A 17,631-nucleotide genomic window follows, 5' to 3' on the forward strand; every position below is an offset into this window, starting at 1 on the left:
GACTGAGACGGTCCCGGCTCCAGGGCGGGATCACACCACCCTTTCGGTAGGAGCTCGCCTGGAAAGCATTGTATGTGCTATTTCTGGATAAAGATTTGACTGGCTTTAGGTGAAAAAATCGTCTCACTTCCTAAACTGCAGTAGTCGCTTCGTTGGAAGTTAGAGGGAAGTGTGTGGGCTGGGGATGTACTCTCTTCTCAGCACTGTGGGAAGCGTGGTTCAAAGTGGAAGGAGATGTGTTTTTACCCTCAGAGTTGATCACTTTGTGCTGCGGTACCTGTGGTTCTGGACGTGGCTGCTGCCAGCCGAAGCCCAGAGGTGAAAAGAAAATGCTTGGCGAAAGTGCCAGACTGCCCTGCCAGGTAGAAAAAATGTGATGAATGCCTCTCAGCTTCTTGCACCCCACATCCAGAGCACTGTATGTCCCTACATAATCACAAAATTTGCAACTGGATATCACAGGACTAAGGCTCCAACATAAAGACAGTAATTCAAAAAAATTAAAAGCACTGTATCAAAAAATCATAAATTCTTGTTTATTCTGCAGTCTAAACTGTGTCTACAGTGGTACACACAAGGCAAAACCAAAATTACACAGAAGGTGACTTACGGAACCATGTTAACCAGAAAGAAAGAATGCAGAACCAGCATGTCTATTTAGTCTTTTCCCATTTCTTTTAATGTAAGAGAATGCCTTGCAGCTATTCAGAGGGATAATTATAAGCCTTTTCCATATCTGCATATTTGCTTTATTATAAAAGCCATAAAGTATGTTGTAATACAAGCATTCTGCCACACAAATTCCACCTTGAACTTTATCTGCTATCTAAAGGAATCTGCGGGAACTAATTAAGTGTGGAATGTCTTGGATCAGGTAAGGCATTGGTTGCAGTACAGTGAGAAGTTAAAATATTTATTTGGAGCTATTATTCAAAAATTTGCTCTCTGAAGTACCATTAGCCACTAGCAACTGTTATAATCGGGTTATTTTTTATTCAGTGTTTCTGCAGCAGCTAGTGCTCTAGGATCCTGGGATGTAATTGGTGTTCCTAGGAGTTCTGATAATGGAAATGACGTTGCAGAGGACACTGTGAAGTGGCTGTAACGTTTCTGGTGGCACCACCTAGTGGAATCACCGTTGGGAAGAACAGCGGACAGAAGCCAAAGCTTTCGGCTCAGTCTGTCATTAGCTTCTCTTGAGAGAAAAGTGGTCACATTTTTCATCTTTGGCACTCCTGCAACTGCAGGTGTAGTTCTGTACATCTGCGCTGTGTCCAGAACGTGTATCCTGAGCTGGAAATTACAGGAACCCTTCATGCCTGCAAGTACAATGATAGCAAAAATTGTTTAGTGTCAACATCATCTGAAGATGAGGAAGAGTTGAAAATTTGCGAGATGAGTCACCCTAAAAAGACCCAGTGTTACATCAACTCTGATGAAGCCTTCACCACCTGGGGCTTCCAAATAATAACCAACTTGAGTCAGAGGGCTCAAAAACAGAGGAGGTTTTGAAGAAGCTTTTAATTTCCACCTTTTCTTACCCATCTCTCTTTTTTGGAGCTATGCATGTAAATATTCTTATTTGCCAGTATGCATATGGAAGAGAACTTCGGTAGTTTCTGCTAAATTAATGTTTTTAATTACCACACATCAAAAATGTTATTCATAGCAGGCTATTGCACTCAATTTGATCATTAGATTTGTGTTAACTAACTTTGTCATCTTTGAAAATAATCTGGAAAGGGTAAAATAAAAAATTTCCACTCAACAAGAGAGAGGTCTAGGTAGGGTGGGTACACAGGGGAGGCACACGAGGCAGTGCTGGGACTGTGCCTCCTTCACACAGATCAAAAGACTTCCCTGCTTACCAACCACACAACAAACAAGTACTCAAGCCCCAAGGCTACAGATCCACAGATGTGTGAGGGTGCCAGTGCCCCTGAAGGAAGTGGTGCCATTCCTGCCAGCCGTGCTGCTGTATCATCCCTCCCATCAAGCCGACACAGGCATCCAGTGCGGCCACATCATCTGCAACATCAGGAAGCGAGCTGAGATGTGGTGCGTTAGTTCACAAATGTGATTGTTTAATTGCATCTCTGGTGTCTTTGTCTAAGAAGTCCATACAAGGCATGCTGGAGCAGTGTGTCAGGAACAATGGAAGTGGGGTAAATTTGGTCCAGAAATGTGCAAGTTGCATGGCGGCCTCCATTTCATACATGCATCCTTCACAAAACTGCAATAAAAGCTTGTACACGTAGAAAAGTCCCCAGAAGGGGTTGATGAGAGACATACAACTGAAGTTCACAGCTATTTTCTGATGGCAGAGGGTGAGAGGAAGGGAGTGCTATGTACAATTGACTCAGGTGTTCACAGCACAGCCTTATACCTCTTCCTTCAGGGTTATGCCCTGTATCCATATCCCACATCCTTTATTGCCTTTGGCCTCAAGCTTTCACTTGGCTCCATCGTCCACTTCAGCTCCTGTCCTCACTGCTTCCCACACCTGTCTTTGCCCTGTCCCTCATGTACCTTTTACTTTTGCTAATTTGAGGTCAGCTGCTGTGAAATTCTTTAACACAAAACTCATTCGTGAAAGAAATCTAATGGCTTTTACAGAATTTCTCCACCTGCCTGTCCAAAATACAGCTCAAAGCAACACAAAAAGGTCAACACTGAAGCTGGGTAGAGCTCAAAGCTCAAAAACTCGTGATGCCTCAGATAAAATTAATAACCGGCAATGAAAACATAGGCGGCGGGGCGTATGTGACCGATGAGGGCAGCAGTCCAGCTGGCTGACGCCGATGGTGCTCCTTTGCCGCGCATTTTTTGCACCTGTGAAGCAACCTCGCTGCCGCCCCGGACGGAACGCCGCGGTGACGGACGCCTCCGCGACAGAGCTGTCCCCCGCCCCCGCCCGGCCGCTCTCCTCCCTGCGGCTTCCGTACGCCGCCGCCCACTCCCGACAGGCGGGCCTAGTCCCCCGACCCGGCAGTGGGGCGACGCCCCCCGCGCCGTACCGCGGCGGGGACGAGGGGGACGCCGTGCCCGGGGCGGAGAGGGGGTGGCCCATAGCGGCGCCCTCCCGGCGGCGGCGCTCGGGGTGGGGCGGGCGGGATGCTCAGCGTCGCGGGGCACCATGGGAGAATCCGCGGGCGCCCGGCATGGCGGCGGCGGCGGAGGGCGGCTGAGGGGCGGCGGTGGCGGCGGGGGGCGGCCATGGTGTCGCCGGCGGCGCGGCTGGTGGTGCAGGGCGTGTGGGCGGCGCTGACCGGGGGCTGGTACCACGACCCGGAGCAGGGCGCCTTCACCAACAGCTGCCACCTCTATCTGTGGCTGTTCCTGCTGACGCTGCCCATGGCCCTGCACCTGGTGAGAGCCGGCCCGGGGCGCGGGGGGGCTGAGCGGGGCGCGGGGGGGCACCGCGGACCCCGGCGTGGAGGCAGCAGCGGTGAGGGCAACGGGGGATAAACTGACCCCGGGCGGAGGTTAAAACATAGGCATATTGGGTTTCAAGTGAGGATTTTGTGTCTAAAGGTGAAGGGTGTTACTCTGGGGCCGGACCTCTTGGGTAGGGTTACCTGGGAAGGGGTGCGATGCTGGACTCTGCGAACGCTGAATGACCGTGGGGACGTTTGTTCAAAAAAAAAAAAAAAAAACAACCAAAACCAAAAAACTTCTAGGCACATTTTTTGTTTCAAGTCTGTTCCAGTCTTACCTGTGAGAAGGGTAAATAAATGGAAAAACCCCCAAACCAAGTAACTGATATGCCTTGCTGAATGTCACTGGTGAGTCACGTGGCTTTTTGGCGACATGCAGCTCCCTTTGTGCTGAAATTTAAACGTTACAAATAAATAATTTTAATAACTAGAGTTTATTTGCCAGACTTTAAAATTATTTTCTTTGAAAACTTGAAACTTTTGCTCTATTTTTGTGTGTTTTCCTACTGTGTTTTTCTCACTTAAAAGTATAGTTTGCTGGATCATTGCATCTATTAATTGGCGTGTTTTTTAGTGATTGTGGGTTAATTTTGCCTCCATTGGAAACTATTTACATCCCTTTGGTTCTCACAGTGACTCAACAAAATTCTTAACCAAGTTCCGTAGAATTTTTTTGTTGGATAAAATTTCTAAATAGGTTTCTTTTCATGGTCAGATATTGGCCTGATTTTGTAAAGCAAAGATCATTAGTGAATCCCTCTGCAATCCCAGTGAAAATGAAACCTTGTATTTTTAAAAATCAATTTATATACCATATTTTGTGGCACGGATTGCAGTGAATTCCTGTAAGCACAGCTTATGGAGTTAATGGACCAAGATAACAATATGTTTTTTTCTGATTGACAGGGTCTATTTTCTTTGTAAACCAGCAGGAGTCTTATGTTGTGGAATTTACTGTCAAAGTGATATGTGTGATTAAAAAGAAAAAGTTAAGGTTAACTTTTTTTCCAGTTGACATTAAGTATGTATCTGAAAGAGTATGTATTTCCTTGTGGGAAACTTCTGAACTAATAGCATGGAAGAAGGCATGCAAGGTTGCACAAAAGAACTCTGGATACAAAGATGGTAGGTCAGAGCTAAGGTAAAAAAAAAAAAAAAAAAAAAAAAAGACATTATTTAAAGGGAAGGGGAGAAAACCTAACTTATTTACTGAACTTTTTATCGGGCTTCATCTTTGCCTATCTAGATGGACTTGCTTCTTCTGCAGACTGGCTGACTTTTCTGATGAATCATCTGGTTAAAGCAGGGCTTGTATTCTTGAGCTGATGTACTGCTATGGGAATTCCTTATCTTGATAAGAATAATGCATTTATTATGCTGGCTGCTTGAGAATAATGATTTCCTCAAGTATTTGTTTTCTTGCTTTTAAGTGGTTAGACTTTGTAAATTTTGTGTGAGGCATGTATTTTTGCCACTTAGAAACTTGAACCCACTTTTTAACTAAAGGATTTAATTGGGGAAATGTTATTTATAATATTATATTCAGTAATGTTTGGGATGATATTTATGTTACACACCTGACATCAGTAATTTTGGATTTAGCTAAAGCAGTCACTGACATTTCTTGAAACGGCAAAGTCAAAACAAATCAGAGTGCTACTTTTTAATATTTTCTTTTGCTTGGGATAACCTTAATTACACTTTCAGAAAGTCTCTCTGAAACAGTTTGATTTGAATGAAACAGAAAAATTTTTCCAGCTGGTTTTAGATTTTTCACACTGGCTCATCAGAGACGTGCTGACAGTAGCGTCGAGAAGATTATAGTATCAAGTTGTTTCTGTTGTGTGAATCGAGGATTTCATTCTCTCGCTTTGTCAGCATAGCGTACTTTGATGCTAATGGTTCTGTTATTAGCTTCCCCACTCTTGAAAATGTAGATCTGTGTTTCCATCTCTTCCTTTTCTTTCTCATTTATCCTTTGTAGTAACAAATATACAATTAAAAATGTATATTGGCTATTATTTTACAGAATTGTAATGAGATCTCTTCTAACTTTGCTGTGTCAACTCTCATAATAGATTAAGAATTAAAGTTATCTTATTCCACCAAACAGTCCAGGGTTCCCAGGTGTTTTGTGCATGAAAATAGTGGCAATTGTTATACAAAGCCACTGGACTGAATTTAGCCCCAGTGAAACACCAGCGATGCAGAGATGGGGAATGCTTGTACAATAGCTTATTTTACAAGCCACAAGAGAATGTGCATCCACATTTCAGTGAGTCCCCAGAACGGCTTAGCGAGTTTCTTCTGCTTTTTGTTGGACAGGAAGCCCTTGAACTTACATGGTTCTTCTTACGCATTAGATCTTCAAATCACGCTGTGATAGGAGAAGTACAACACGGCAGTATAAGGGTGTGGGCACATAAATTACTCAGAAGCAAACTGTAATAAAACTTGCAGTGTGTCAGCTGCTTCCAGTCCTGTTTGGCCACACTTTACCCCACTTTATCTACCTGTAAAAGTAAGGGTACATATACTTCCACAGAAGAGAGATAAGCTACACTATACTAAGAGAGGTGGGCTATGCTGTACCTACTGTATTTATTGTGTGGCAGGATACACACAACTGAGTGTACACCTCTGGAATTTTGTTTGCTACCTGTTTTTCCATGTTTATACTGTGGGACGGACATCTCTTGGTTATTAATTTAGCTAAATTAACATAAAAATATTTCTCTTTGGCTCCAGTATTATATCTCCCACTCACACCTCCGCAAGCCTGATGGTAGTGGCTGACTGTGTATTTATTTGGTAGTTTCCTCATTTACGTTCTGTAGCACACCAAGGCAGTGAGGCCCAGGTCCAGCACTGTCTTCCTTTGATGCCTCAGTTGCCCAGGCATCAGCTGGGATACATCTGGGTCTAATCAGCTTTAATCATTCAGTCCACTTTACAAGGTGTGGTACTTGGTTCAAAGGTTACATACCTTTCTAGTAGGAAGTATATACCTTGGTCACCTCTGCCTTTGTGATACTTGGATAACTTTAGTAGGCGTTGAAAAGAATTTGACGAGTGATCTCTAGGCAGGCAGAAGCCCCAGGCTAAGGCCCTCCCTACACGGGCAGGTCAACTCTATTGCGTTTGCACTAGTAAGACAGGCCACATTTGGAACATGTCAGCCTGCACTGTGACCCCATGCTGTTCTAGTGCAGGGTATAACAGCAGAAGCTACTGGAAAACAAAAAGTACATTATTGTACAGTTTTTAATTGGGCAAGAGCAAAGACAGCTAGGGATACAGCTTCCACAGAAACCTGTGGGATGTCACAAAGTCTGCTTTCTAATGAATTTCTATTTATGGATGGTTTATTTTTTAGCTTCTAATAAGATGTCGGCTCAATGGAAGCTTTTCCTGTCACTGGGGTGGCATTCAAAAGGCCAGAGAGCTGTGTGGGTTCCTCTTGTTAATGCAGGAGGTGTGCTGCTGTGACCTTGTCCCAGTGGGGTGCATTCTCTCAAAGTTAGTTTAAAGTAGCCAAAGAACTAAAAAGTTATTCAGCAGAGGGAATGGAGAGAGATGATGAATACACAGACACATGGCATGATTATAAATCCTCGTTTCCATAGGAAACTGGGCTAATTATAACTATAGTGCATCAAAAGTTAATCTATCATGTAATTCCTCAGTGGTCTATAACTTAATTTCTCCTTAGCTCAAGCAGATTTGATAGCTCTCACCTATTTACCTGGGAACACGAACTGCACTTGTATGACTCTTGTACCCTTATGCAAGAGGCCTGATTCAGAAAATCGAAACCTTTCCATTTTCAGCTTCACCTTTCTCCTAATTGGTCACGTGGGCGATGAGCAAGCTGCCGACTTGTACTACTTAGCTTGCCCCAAGATTCAGGATATTAAGGGTGTGCTGGCCTTATTACATGTAGGCAAGCTTGGAATTGTGAGCATGCATGGCATGTACATGGGGGAAACACTGTATATCCCAAGCAGATGGGCAGAGGAACACGGGCTGGCTCAGGTGCATCCCTGGTAGGTCTGGTCACAAGGCAGGGATGAGAACATGCAGGACTCAGCATTTGCTAAAACTGGCCCTCTTTTCCACTCACCATCTAGGAACTTCCTTTGATTCTTTCCTGTAGCGTGCTCTGTGCATCCACAGACTGCATTCATGGTGGTCTGTTTTTGTTGCGTCCTCTTGACATTACACATATAATATTAATTAAGCTTTATGAATATCTCCTATAGAGCATTTCTTTTCTAGTGGCTCATTCTGAGCTGTTACTTAGTAATGAGCAGTTGGCCTGTGCTTTTTAGTGTATAACTGAAGAGATTTCTCAGAAACTGAACAAATCCTTCTTTTCAACACAGCATTACAGGTACTTGGCTATCATTCTTTGTGAAACCAAGCAATTTTTAACTTGTGTTTTGCAAATACATTAGCCATAAAACACAAGTTCTGCAACCCCATCCACCAAACTTCATACCCTGAGAGCATGACCTTGCAAAGTGATCCTCTTTCTGGCTCAGATTCGCTAAATAACTGAAGGGCATGCGTAGTTTCGGTATATACATAGTACCACAAAGTATTCTTAACAGACTAAGCCTCAACTTGTAGAAAGTAATGTCTTTCTTATTAGAGATCATTAGTAGCACCTACATGCTAAATAGCTTCTCCACTTTTGTGCAATAGATTCTTTGTATGTGAATCAGAATAGTAATAAAAAAAGACTTGCCTGGGAATTTTCACATGTACGTTTTGAAGGTATGAAGTCTCACTAAGCCAAAAGCAACAGCAGAATAGCAACCCACTTGCTTGTAATAACACAGAAATGATTCAGCATATTCATTTCAACATCAAGATAAATGACTTGTTTTAGAGATGAAGTGTGCCTTGCTCCTTTCACCTGTGTGGTCAGTATGGTTTATTTGTAAATCTGAAAAGAATTCTAATCTTTTGCACCCAAATGCTCCTTAACCTACAATCTAAAATGATAGATTTAGGCCCAAAGTAAGACCATTCTTAAAAAATTAACCTCAGTAGGCTTTTAGCAAATCCTGGGCATTGAAAATCTTCATTTCTCCCCTGCCCTACAAATTGTGCACACCTATAGTAATGCTGTGTTTAAAAAGCAAACCTGAGAAGAAATTAAGCTCATTGTAAGACTGCAACTGCGTGACAATACATAAGGGCGTTCCATGACTCTAATGATAAAGGCTTTTGTCCTTTAATTATAATTGCAAATGTCCATTGCTATGATTTGTCCTTTACTGTAAGGAAGTATTTACATATAAAAATGTTGTTAGTATGTGATGTCTGTGAAAGATCTTTACAGACTATAGTTGAACTGTAACTTAATGACTAGGAAATATGGTGCTCATCACAGATCATCAGCAAACAGATCACAGACAGCTGCAAATTAACAATTATGAACTTCAGAAAAAGAATTCAAAGAGGTTGGCTTTCCAAATGCATTTTATTCATTTGTTTTGACTAGTCCTGATTAATTATTTAAAATTCTTTATTGGTAAAGAAACTTGGGAACATGTTGTGAAATGTTAGAAAAAGGAGATCAAACTACAGCATTTTACAGTTAAATCGTAACTGAGAAGTACAGTAAGATGACAGTATTTTTCAAAAGGGGATTCCTCTTTGTAGGTAACTGATATTTGGTTTTATATCTGTATTTTTATAAGTTCATAGTTTAGGAAAGGCTGCAGCTGCATTATCCTGGCAATGCAGTATTTTAAAAGGCTTTACAGTGTTTGTTAACTGTGAGATTTTTACTGATTTTTGTTAAAGAAATAAATAATACCTACAGCTAATCCAAAGAAGAATGTCTTGTAAAATGGTTTGAAATGTGAAAAAATCCTTAGACCTTTTTTGTGAGCAGACCTCAGCTATACTGTATGAAGATGCACTACTTCTTGTAGTTGCAAAACTTAGTAGAGGTACAAATAATAAATAATAAGGAATAAAGAGTTTGAAAATTACTTAATAAAAATTAGTAGCACCTTCTCAGACTGTTTTGATTATGTCTTTATTATTTCTTTCTGTAGGCTTTTCCAGCAAATGCAGTTACAGTTTTTGTGTACTGCAGCTCAGTGACACTGTTCTTCACAGTAATAAAAGTGATCAGTTACCGTCTGCACCTTATGTTTGATAAAGGTGAAGTAATTCAGCAAAAGCTCTCAAGAAAAAATGGAAGGCAATGTAAAGATACAGAGGTTCCAAAAGGAAACACAGTTCAGCCCTCAAATCATAGGTAAGGTTTTTATTGTGCATTGCTGGTACATTTGGTGAAATGCATGAGTTTGCACTATGGTCCTGCATAGCAGAAATACCTGTTGACTGTAGGAAAACTCTTTACAGGTGTGTAAGGAATGGCAGTTTTAAAAACCCTCTTGGTGCTTTTGATTTTGGTGGCTGCAGCTTGCTTGTGGTGAAGCAGGCAGAGCTGCACCTGATGCAGAGGGTGGTGGGGCAGCAGCTGGACTGATGAAGGCAGGAGAAGACCTCTCTGGGAGGCACTCAAAGATCTGGGAGAAGGTTTCTGGGGAAGCCTGAAGTGCTTGCTCTTTCCTCTTGCTGCTGTGCTTACCTGCTGGGAAGAGGAGAGGAACTGGCATGTACCTGTTGGCAAAGAAAATGCTTTAATATCGTCACAGCTTTGAAAGCCTAAGCTCATGTTGCTGTTGTATCCTTATAGTAACTTCCCCCTCAGATCACACCTAGATGTGTAAGTTGCTTTTCTCCCTTACATTTTATTGTGACTGCCTATGATGTTTCTGTGGTCCTGTTCATGAGGAAAGACAGAACTGCTTTTATTTCCAAGGGTTTTTGGTATTTATTTGCAGCTTCACTACTGAGGAGCCAAGTACTCTGTCTTTGCTGCAAAGAAGCAATCAAAGTCAATAAGGCTGCCTCCAGGCTGAGATAGTATTAAAGGTAAAAATAGTATTGGGCTAAAGCCCAGTACTAACATTTTCCAGATTTGTGTATAGGTAGAATATTCCACTGTATGCTTTTTGGAATAAATGGAGACGTCTCTTGCTGGTTTTTCAAGCTTGAGTCATACAAACAAGTGAAGCTGGCAAGCGGCTTCCAGTGTTCCCAGGTGTTACGACAGATGTGAAAAATGCTTAAATAAGGTATATCCACTAGTGACGGCAGCACAGAAATGTCCAAACAAAGCTTAAACCGAGTAAGTTTGTTACAACTACTAGTCAAGCTTCAATAGAGAGCTCAGTATAAAAGAACTTCTTTGGGTATTTTTTGGTGCATTTGCAGTGGCTACTGCCAGCTCTGTGCAAGCTATCAAGATTGTGTGTGTACCTAAATGCTACTGTTCTTCTGTGTGTTTACACATGCACATCTGTGCTATGCTCCTGGCTGTGACATTGCTTGTACTTAATGATCTTAAAGGTCTTTACCAAACGAAATGATTCTATGATTCTGTTACTGGGAGTGTCGAGATCTGCCTGCATTGGAGCTTTTCTGAGAAATGCCTCTTACATGTGCCACTAATCATATAAGGGTTTTATTTTAGATTGGTTGATGCCTTTCGGGTTCTATTCCTCTTTAGTTCTCACCAGCCCACAAAGCTATTTCCTATTTACAGATGTCTGATACAGTTACTTAAAAGGCTTATCAGTTGTTCTAGGCTGGTTCAAATTTAAACAGAACCTCAGTGTTTTCCTGTTCACTAGCTAATGAAATTAATGCAAACTTTCATAATCCTGCCTTTTCTTTGGCCTAGAAGTGAAATCACTTAAAACTTGAGTGTTAAATCATATAACTATTCCTCCTATGAGCTTCTAGGCACAACAGTCCATTATTTAGTACTTGATCAGAAAATAAAGAACTTAGTATTTTGACTAGATGAATGATAGAAGTTTTTAAACAGGCCCTGGTAGTTGGCAGGTTATTTGAACAAGTTTTTGAAGCAAGCTAACTAGTAAAAAAATTGTGGAAAGGTGACTGAGACCTCCAGGTAAATAATTTTATAGCTTATATACAGCTGTAGGGTTTTTAAAATAAGTTTTGGGGAGAAAACCTCACAAACAAGCAAATAAGCCCAAATCCTCTCATTTTGGCATTTCACTGTAGTGTTGTTTTTTTTTTTTAAACTTAATTTTTGTTGTATTATACTCAAGAACATGTGTTGCTTCTCATTAGTAAAACTTGTCCATAAATACCTTCTTCTCTCTGTGGAGAAGCTAGCAGAAAGTATGTGTAAAAAGAGTCAGCGAATCGTTGAATGCATCCAGAAAGGAAGTGATCAACACGTTACCTATAACATATGAAATTAGTAATGGATATGTGTTTGCCTTGGCTAAAACCAGAGGAACAACTTTATTTTGTGGTCTAATAATCATACGAATACACATTATGTATTGCATTTCAAATAGTTGCTTGATGGGAGGTTTGTAAATAAGCAGGCAGTTAGATAAGCAATGTGTATACCAGGGTACAGTCAAAGGACGTAAAAAGCAAAAATTGTGAATGGAGTAGCGTTTGACTGTTATACGCCTAAGGAGAAGCCACAAACAGCCTTTCATGCCAATAAATCTCTGTGTGTGTCAGGCAGGCTAAATGACATTATAAACACATAGGGGCTTTGAAGAGATGTCATTATATTTCTCATGCCGAAGGCACCAGAACCATTTTTATACCAAATGTTTTTTTAATTTATTTATTTTTAGCAAGTTGTCTTGGTGTGGAAGGAGGCGCAAAATGGGGTTGCAGTATTTTTCAGCCCTGTGCTTTCAGTATTGGAGGGAGAAAATGTGCTTTCGCTTCACTGCACTGTGCTACTTTTTCCTATCCTGTTATTATTCCTCAGCTTTTCCACAGAACTCACTGTGATCCTCTGTGGTAAGATGCATTGCTTTAATTCTCATTTACTTCCTTTTCAGCAATAACACCAGGGATAATGGTGTCATCGGTGAGACCAGCCAAAATGACTCTACCCAAACGATTCACGACAGTTCAAGGGCACAGGCTCTGCAATCCCAGAACTCACCTGGAGCCATGGTTAGTATGATGTTTTCTGCAGTGGTATCTTCATGCGGGGCACAGCTGGCCACATGGTGTTTCACATTGCCAGGCACTGATCACTTGAAACATAGGAGGAGGAAGGGCTGTTTCGTCGTTCTACTAGGTCTACTACTGCTGTCGGTCAGCCTTGTCCTAAAGGTTTGCGTTTGCAGAGCTGAAGCTGGTATACATAATTCTGCGCTTCTTAGAAGGGGTCTGTCTGCTCTGTAGTTACCAAATGGCTTTTGTAAATCTTGCCAAGAGCAACTGGTTTTCGTGGCTGCTTGAGAGAAGGGAGAGGCTAACGCAATCAGATCAGCCTCTCGTTGCCTCAGAAGGGATCTGCTCCTGGAGCATTAATAATTTGGTTTTGTGTAACAAGACTTAGGCTTATAAAATGAACCCAACACATCTCTTGAGCAGTTAAACAAAGCATAAAAAACATTATTTAAATCTGGGAGATGTCTAAATGAGGTTAAAGATACATGTATGTGCATTCCATGCCATTGGCCATGCTTTCTAAATCAATAGTGTCTTAAGTGATGAAGGGGATGTATGTAGATGTTATTATTAAAGCAAAAATAGAAACACCCATGAGAAGGTTGAAGAGTTAAGGATCAAAAAATTAAGAAACAGAATGAATGCTGTCTGTGTAATCTTAAACTACTCCCCATACATACTGTGATAAAATCTTTAATTATGTGATCCCATGCTATTTTTTCTACAGGATTCCTGCCTCAGTCAGTGCAGAGGATGGTTAGTGATTTCTGAATAAGTAGCTATTTGATACTTCATTCTGTCTTCATATCCCTCCACCCCTACCCCATGTTCCTACTTACTGCAAACTGTTCAAATCCTGCTCTGATTCAGAACTATTTCCTCATTTCCTGGAGTGTTTTTCCCTTTTGTAGCATCTGTGTGATTCAAAGACATTAATAGTTTTCTTTTACCAGGTGAAGTATTTTCCACCTTGTTTCTGTCCTAGATGCCAGTATTCTAGTATTTGTCCATTCTGCAAACCTGTTTCTTCTTGGGATCTTGTCCAAGTCTCCCACTTCCAAATATGTAGGTTGGGTGTTTTCAAACCTAGTTTTCTGTTCGTGCTGCCAGGATACCAGCATGTAATTTTAGGAGATAATAATTATTTTATCTTGTTTTTGGTGCCTGTCAGCCAGAAGAGAGCCACGTTAATTTTTCCAGTAACTTTTTTTTTTTTCAGTTATGCACTTAAGCTTTTGAATTTAGACTCTTGAAGTATTCCTCTGGAGTATTGTGTTTAGGTTTGAGCTCCCCGATTTGTTCTGACAGACCTTGACCTGCTGATGATAATTCATTAGAGGCCACCAAGGGGACTGAGGAATGATGTACCTGATGTATGAGGACAGGCAGATGTGATGTTTTAGCCTTTGTAAGGCTAGAAGAAGAGTTTATTGCTGTCTTCAGCTTCCTATGGAAAGATAATGAGAAGATCGAGCATGCTCTTCTCAGAGGTGCCCAGTGACAGGATAAGAGACAGTGGCTGCAACTTGCAGCCATGGAAAACTACAAATTGATCAATTGTATTTGAGGATTTTTTTTTGGTGTGTGTTTGTGCTGTTTTTAAATTTTTTTGTTTCCCCAAGAGGGTGGTCAAATACTGGAAGGGGTTGTCCAGATTGGTTGTGAAATCTCCATCTTTGGAGATATTCAAAGCTCCACTGGAGATGGTCCTGAGCAACCTGCTCTAACTGCACCTGCTTTGAATGTGTGTGTATGGTGGAGGGGATTTGGACTAAATGACCTCCGAATCTTCCTTGCAATCTAAATGATTCTATGATAATTTAATGGCTCTGTCCTCTAGTTTTCCATTGAAAAACTGGTTACCAAGTACCGGAGACGAAACTTTTCATTTTGGTACTTCGGAAACATATAGCTGGGAAAGTGTAACAAATGAACAGATTCTATTCCATAGTGATTAAAAAAATAATCTGGATTAGACATTGCAGTTTTTTTAAAGAAATTTGGATTATTTTTTCCCCTCTCCAAACATCACACACAATCGCAATGATGCAATTTAGAGCATTATTGTTCTATAACCGTGTCCCTTACCCACCCCTTGCATTTTGTGCAAGGTACATGTCGAAATTTCAGTGATGTTAAGTGACTTAACAATGCTGTAATTGACCTTTGATTAGATAGCTATTTCATTGATAGATTTTTTTTTTTCTAACATAATTTAATACATGCCCATGCTAATTTTGTGTGGTTCTTTTTATTTTTAGGAGCTGCCAACACAAGAAACTATTGAAGATCTAAGAGGTATCTTAAAGTGTTATAAATCCCCTTAAACCTTTGTTTAATCATTGCTTGCCACAAAACCCTTTAAACCTTTGTTTAATCATTGCTTGCCACAAGAAAAGTGGCAGCGAGGACCTCATGGCAGGTTCTGTTGTGCCTCATGTTAGGTACTTAATGGAAGAGCTTGGGAGAACAAAATCTCAAGGGACTTCTAACAGACTAAGCTTTCTCGGCTGTCAACCAAGCTGTTTAGGATGCAGCCTTTTGGTGAGAATGCAAGTATCCCTCCTCATTTTGACATAGGGAGATGAAAGAGGCTTTCTGCCACGTTCTCGGGAAGCTCCGTTGCCTCTGGAAAGCGTTAAACTGGGAAGCCAATTCTTAGATCACATTTTAAAGCCCTTAAACATCTTCTGACTGTAGACTCCTGTTATGACTGTTGACCTTTATGTCAGTAGTGTGTACCTCAGCAGACTTTGCTTTGCCGAGCAGTTCCAGTGCTTGACAATATATTTCAGTTTATCTCCTTTTTATTAAGATTGATTGCCGTGTCCTATGGAACCAGTTAGGGATTACACAAAGGGATGTACAAACTTCTGCTGCACTGGCTTATTTTTTATTTCATCTCTCCCTAAGTGGGGATAATTCTATAAAAAAACATTAGTTTTGATATTAGCTGTTTCTTGAGCTATTTTGACTATTTAAATTAAATAAATATTCTACTACACCTGTCTTGACCTGGAAGGATTCCAGCATGCTTTTATAGTATTTCACATATAGCTGAAAAAAAGATCCTTGCTTAGGAACTGTTTTAATCAGCTGCATCACCTGTGCTTCATTTGTTCTACTCTGAATCAGATTTTGCTAGCTAAAAATCATACTTTGATAGTGCATGGTGTTCAGGTTTGAGACACCTAACTTGTGTGTGTTTTTTATTAGGTGTTATGGTATTAGAAGACCAGGCTGCACCACCAGTTTCATCTACCTCACCCTTTATCAGAGCAGATACATTACCTGCTTCTACAGCCTCTGCTTCAGGTGCCACAACATCAGCAATAGTGACAAAACCAGCTGCTATGGAGACACTTTGTCGTAATGGAATAAATGAAAAAGAAGGGAACAGGCAGCCATACAGACAGCATGGATCCCAAGATATTCTTGTGGACAGAGATGCAGCTAAAAACTTCTCCAATATTTCTTCATCACAAGGTGATATTTTAAAGACTGGAGTTTCTTCAGAGCCATGGGACAGTGAAAATTCAGTTATTTCAGACCATTTGAGTAATCCTAAAAGCTACAAAAGAGAGAAATTGCCAGATAGATCACCACAGACAGGCTTTACCAGTAACTGCCCACAGTGCAATGCCATTGCAACCAAAGATCCTGAGCATGTGGAAGGTTGTTGTAACACCCATGAGGACCTTGACTGCTCAGACAGCGAGACTGCTGTTGCGGTTGTAGACAACTCTCTTCCTGGAGACCAGCTTTGTGAGCCCATTAAAATTGTCATCACGATGAGTACTACACCAAACACCACACTCAGTGACCTGGCGGGCTCTGTCCACCTGCAGGCTCTGGGAACTGAGAGAACGAGCTCAGCCCTCGAGTCTGGTATAGTTACACCAGGGTGGCCAAGTCAGCAAACTAATGAACAGCTCAAAATCCCTGTTATCACTTTTGACTTGTCTGATGACAGTAAAGATAAGGCTGGCCCGGAAGTTAGTGAAAGCGAAAGAACTCCAGAATTTTTAAGGGCAGAGCTGTCGTCGAATCAATGCTCTGGCTATGAATCGGGTGATGCAGTGAAGGAACACAGCAACCCAGCAAACAGTCCTTTAGAAACTAACACTTGTTCGGATCCAAACAGGGAGAATGCTTCTGAAAATGTGCAGACCGTGGATTTAACTTCTAAGGAAGACCTGCAGAACCTAGACCCGCAGTGCTGTAGAACTGCTCATGAAAAGAGGCATATGCGGGTGCTGAGTGTAGACAGTGGGACAGATGTGCTTTTAAGTAAGAATTTCATGGAGGTGTCTGACAAAGAAAAGACCTTACCAACTTCTAAATCGGATCTGGAAGCTAAAGAAGGACAGGTGCCCAATGAATCTAACTTTCTAGAATTTGTCTCCCTCCTGGAGTCCATTAATACCTCAAAGACAAAGGCATCTAATCAATTGAATATCAAAATGGAGACAACAAAGGAAAATGGGATTGTTGGAGGTATGATGCACAGTTTACAACTCCTTGAAAAAGAAGTTGTGACTAGTTAAATTATTTATAGCAGCTTAACATGACATCTACAGTAGGGTGAAATCCCAGATAACTGGTTTTGCTAATAAGGCCAGGGAAGGGTTGGGTTTGGTGGGACAAGGTGATTTAGTGAAAGTGTGATAGCGTCAGCTGCAGTTCTTTGAATATTTTTACCTTCCTAAAGATTTTCCTTTGGGAAACCTCACACTAACCTCAGTAGGCAACTGGTATGTATCTAGTATTCTTTATTAGAATAGCATGCATGTGGCAGGCCTGGATTGTTGGAATACCAAAAACGTCTTATGAAAACGTGTATAGCTATAGCATTACACCTGCCCTTGCCCATCTTACCGGGTGCATGTGGAAGAGTTGCCTGTATGTGCCTGTAAGTATGTGGAAAGCTGGAATTCTCACTGGTGATGGTTTGACTTTAAGCTAACGCATGTGTGCACGCAAACATATTTCTAACTGTCCTGCACAGTTGTGGGTTAGTTTAGAATTAGAAAAAATTGTGTATTTGTTCTCCATAGGTAGGAGTTTTGATTTTTAGTTCCTTAAAGCTAAAATATTTGGGTTTTAAGGAGGAAAGTTTGGCTGTTTTCAGTGGAAGCCT

General features: G+C 41.2%; 1 protein-coding gene across 1 annotated transcript in view; it reads left to right on the plus strand.

Moving 5' to 3' along the window:
• Positions 1–3,216: 3,216 nt before the first annotated feature.
• Positions 3,217–17,631, plus strand: part of PCNX2 (pecanex 2) — a gene marked incomplete at its 5' end in the record, with an annotated part of 152,799 nt that continues 138,384 nt past the window's right edge. Inside the window, 5 exons of the mRNA XM_082048020.1 lie at positions 3,217–3,369; positions 9,512–9,717; positions 12,371–12,488; positions 14,753–14,789; positions 15,708–16,988. Of these exons, the coding sequence (XP_081904146.1) occupies positions 3,217–3,369; positions 9,512–9,717; positions 12,371–12,488; positions 14,753–14,789; positions 15,708–16,988 (1,795 nt within the window). The remainder of the gene's footprint in view (positions 3,370–9,511; positions 9,718–12,370; positions 12,489–14,752; positions 14,790–15,707; positions 16,989–17,631) is intronic.

The sequence above is a fragment of the Streptopelia decaocto genome (genome assembly GCF_964273445.1).
Source record: "Streptopelia decaocto genome assembly, chromosome: 3".
Classification (NCBI taxonomy): Eukaryota; Metazoa; Chordata; class Aves; order Columbiformes; family Columbidae; genus Streptopelia; species Streptopelia decaocto.